The sequence below is a fragment of the Oryctolagus cuniculus genome, chromosome X, assembly GCF_051225735.1.
Source record: "Oryctolagus cuniculus isolate XC-2025 breed Fujian yellow rabbit chromosome X, ASM5122573v1, whole genome shotgun sequence".
Classification (NCBI taxonomy): Eukaryota; Metazoa; Chordata; class Mammalia; order Lagomorpha; family Leporidae; genus Oryctolagus; species Oryctolagus cuniculus.
In genome coordinates this window covers 89,029,954-89,034,147 of record NC_142888.1, presented here as the reverse complement: position 1 = coordinate 89,034,147, position 4,194 = coordinate 89,029,954, and the positions used below count along the sequence as shown (strand labels likewise).

General features: G+C 47.2%; 1 protein-coding gene across 1 annotated transcript; it reads right to left on the bottom strand.

Annotated features, from left to right (window-relative positions):
- Positions 1 to 3,275: 3,275 nt before the first annotated feature.
- On the bottom strand, positions 3,276 to 3,677 carry LOC138847744 (histone H2B type W-T-like). Its single transcript, XM_070067481.2, has one exon. The coding sequence runs from the start codon at positions 3,675 to 3,677 to the stop codon at positions 3,276 to 3,278; it is 402 nt and encodes a 133-aa protein (XP_069923582.1).
- Between the last annotated feature and the right edge of the window lie 517 nt (positions 3,678 to 4,194).

Here is a 4,194-nt window from a genome sequence, read left to right as displayed (position 1 = left end):
GTTTAGTGTAGCCGGTTAGATATTTCCTTTGATATCCACATCCCATAGTGTGTGGCTGGCACACACTGTTCCTTTTCGAGCTCCCTGCTCTGGCATGCAGTGGGATGCCAAACGTGATGGCAGGAGCAATCCCATCTTGGCCAACCACTCGGTGGACCTGGGTTAAGCTCTCTGCTTTGGCCTGGCCCAGCACTAATTATTTCAAAACGTTTGGGAGGGAATTGGCGAATGGAAGGTTTCTGTCCTTCTGTCCGTCTCACTCTGTCTGCCTTTTGTTGATTGTTTTTAAAGATATTTTATTTACTTAGAAGGCAGAGTCACACCGAGAGGAGGGTTAGGCAGAGAGAGTGCTTCTCTCTGCAGGTTCACATCCTACATGACCTGAAAGGCTGGATGAGGCCAACTGGAAGCCAGGATCAGGGAATTGTATCTGCTTCTGCACAGTCTTCTGCTATCTTCCCAGGCAGATTAGCATGGAACTGGATCAGAACAGGAGCAACGTGAAATCTAATCCTGGCTCTGATATGTATCGCTAGAGTTGCAAGCTGTGGATTAACTTTCTGGGATACAACTCTGGCACCCTGTATGCTTCATTATTAACTAATAAATGTCTTGAAGTTGATCTTTAACATGCCCAAAACAGGTGGGATTCAGGCATTTGGGGACTGAATCAGCTGATGGAAAGTTTGTCTGTCTGTCTGTCTTTTTTCTCCCCCTCCCTCTTCCCCACTACCTCTGTGTTTCTCTTTCTGCCTTTAAAATAAATAAAATTTGTATTTGAAAGGTAACGCCATGAGATGTGCAATAGTTGTAGCAGGTATGGTATTTCTTGGGATGCCCATACCCACATGTTAGAGCCTGGGTTCCAGTCCAGGCTATGTCGCCTGTTCCAGCTTCCTGCCAAAACCCACTGTGGGAGGCAGCAGGTAATTATTCAAGCACTAGGGACATGCCACACACCTGGGTACCTTGGATTAGGCTCCGGGGGCCTATCTTCAGCCTGGGACAGGCCAAAATTGGGAGCTGGGACACCATCCGTATCTCCCATATAAGGGCACAGGCCCCAAGTACTTGGGCCATCTTCTGCCACTTTCCCAGGTGCTACATTTATCAGGGAGCTAAATAGGAGGAGACAGCCAGGATTCACACTCGTGCTCCAAAGGAGTGCCAATTTCATAGGTGATGGCTTAATCTGCACCACATCACCAGCCCCTCTTGCTGTTTTAAAATAAGCTTCATAATAGGGATCACTTAGAAACAAATGTCGACGAGATTATAGTCTCATACTGTTTCCCCAGGTGCATGTTTATATAATTTGCTATTTAATCAAAAATCTAAATATCCAATTTAACAAATATATGAATACAAATATATAATCAGTGCAGACAAGTCATAACTAGTTATTGAAGCGTTACCTGTTTCCCTCAGCTTGTCTTTTCAGTAAGATACACTTAGATTTTAATTACTCACTAGATAACCCATCCCCTGAATTAATCATAGTAGTGAATAATCACATGTGTTCAACTTCACTTTTGAGTCTCAACCTCATTTTTCCACCCTCGTGCAAGAAATCATCTGTGTCCGCACCATTATATTCCCAGACTTCAAGTTAAAACCCCATGTTGGCGCCTTGTTTTACGGAATCTCCTATTTCTGAAGTTACAAATGCAGAAATACCCATAGAGAAAGAGAAATAATCTAAAGGATTGAATGTCTTAAAAATTACTTTTCATAATAAGATATGCATAGATCAACACACATGGAGAAAACTTTGAAAAATTATTTCAAGCCATATTTAATTGGCATTTTGATGCAGCAACAACCTGCATAAGTTTAGTGTTTTACTGAAATGTTCTGTTTCATCTTATGGTCTATCTGAAAAGGTGCATGTCTTTATGTTTTAAAAAATTATTTTCATTCTATTAGAAAGGGAGAGAGAGAGGGAGTTTTTTTTCTATCCATGGGTTCATTCTGTAAGTGCCCCTTCCCTCTAGGGCAAGTCCAGGCCAAACTTGAGAGCCCAGAACTAAACCCGTGTCTCCTGCGAGGGTGACAGGGACCCACGTAGTGGAGCCATCATCTGGTGTCTCCCAGAATGAGCATTAGCAGGAAACTGGATCGGTTGAGATTGAACCAGGCACTCCAACGTGGGCTGCCAGCATCCCAAGTGGTGATGGAAGCTGCTGGGCCGAACAAACGCCCTCATGGTCTCCTTGGGCACTCCACAGTTTCCCTCTGGCTGTGCACAGCAGTATTGAGGCAATGCACTGCAAGACTGACTTGCTGTTGTTTACAGCATAGGTTTTCTAGGTCTTTTGCTCATTCACCTGCAAACATAAAGGAAAATAGCCCACTCCCACGTCTGGATTTATATTTTAGACCACCATGAAAGTAAACAACAGAAAAAAACACTGGCAAACAATATAGATCCCATTGCCTACAGTTTCCAAACTCTACACCACAGCTGTTTTCTGCTCACCAACCCCACCCCTGCACATGCACACATTTCCAGCTAATGGCTGTTCCTGGTGGTGCACAGTTTACACATTGGCTTTTCCTGTGCACTCCACGTGTTGGTCCAGTCTCCTTGGAAGATCCCTTTACCCAAGACACACGTAGCTGCAAGTCATGAAAGTTTGGAAAAGACTGTTGTCTGTAGAGACTCAGATAAATCTCAATGATTTGAAATAGTAATTACAGAGAGCAGGGTGCTACGACAGTCAACTGTTCCTATTTTATCTAGATAGTTCTGTACGTTCTTTGGATTCCAGTTCTAGTGTTTCAAAGAATTCCGGAAAAAGAGATGTGTTGGGAAAACTGGGTTAGATAGGTATGACACTTATACCAGGTTCTTCATCTATATGTTGCCATTTCACACACCATGGAGCTCCCCATCATTTCACCAAGACCTCTAGGGCTAATGAGCAAAGATAAAATCGAGAACTTTGTCATGAAAATACTTCGACATATAGGGGATACGAAAATTCTCTTAAGAACGTACTTGAGCAAAATGAGCATTTAATAAACCATTTAATAAATGCACAATGCATATAGCTATCCCACTATTTTCCTTGAAAGAGATTGGTCCAAGGCTCTAGAATATGGTAGAACTGACAATGTGAGGAAATCGGTAAAAATGTCCTTAAAAGTGAGCAAGACACCATGTGCCCCACCCCTAGGTGAGCTGACCTGGGCAGTGGTACAGGCCTTTTTCCCTGAGAGGGTGGCTCCGGAAGGAGCCTTTGGGGGAGCGGGGCAGGTGGTCCCGAGGCGGCTCAGGGGTGGGTGATGAACTTCAGGAGGGCCTTGGTGCCCTCCACGTCCGCGTGCTTGTGGAGCTGCCCGGGCAGCAGGAGGCGAACGGCGCTCTGCACGTCTCTGGAGGTGAGGGTCGAGTGCTTGCTGTAGCGGACCAGGCTGGCGGCCTCGTGGGCGATGCGCTCAAAGACGTCTCTCACGATGGAGTCCATGACGCCCTTGGCCTCCTTGGACAGGCTGAGGCCCTTGTGAACATGCTTCAGGACCTTGGGGAAGTAGGAAGCGAAGCTGTAGTTGTGGCCCTGGCGGCGGCGGCGACGGCGCCTGGGCTGCTTCTCCTTCGGGGTGGACGAGGCCGTCGTCTTGGGCTCCAGGCTGAGGTTCTCCTCAGAAGCCACGTGCGAGGCAGGCTCAGCCATTGCGGGGGCAGCGGCTGATGGCTCGCGACTGCAGACAAAGGCGGTTGCCCACAGGGCGCGCTGTTTATATAGGCAGCTTTGCCTGACGTCACAGACAGACTCCACGTCTGAATGGATGGCAGGTCTTGGGGAGACCCTGTTGCTAAGCTGCATGGTGCGCTTCCTGGCATTGGACAGCCCTCCCGCATGGAATCACAGCAGCCAGTCAGCACGTGGCTTGCAAGCTGTAGCCTGGTGTCAAAGAAAGAGGCTGCAAAGCAGAAGGCCTTGTGTGCTGCCTGTGACACTGGGGTCCCTTATGGACATCGGTTCGAGTCCCGGCTGCTCCACTTCTGATCCAGTTCCCTGCTAATGGCCTGGGAAAAGCAGTGGAAGATGGCCCAAGTACGCAGGCCCCTGCCACCCATGTAGGAGACCCAGAAGAATGCCCTGTTTTTTTGACTTGTGCGCTCCTCTCTATCTGTGACTTTCAAATGAGTAAAACAATGTGTGAAAGATGTTACAAAGAGCAAAGGTC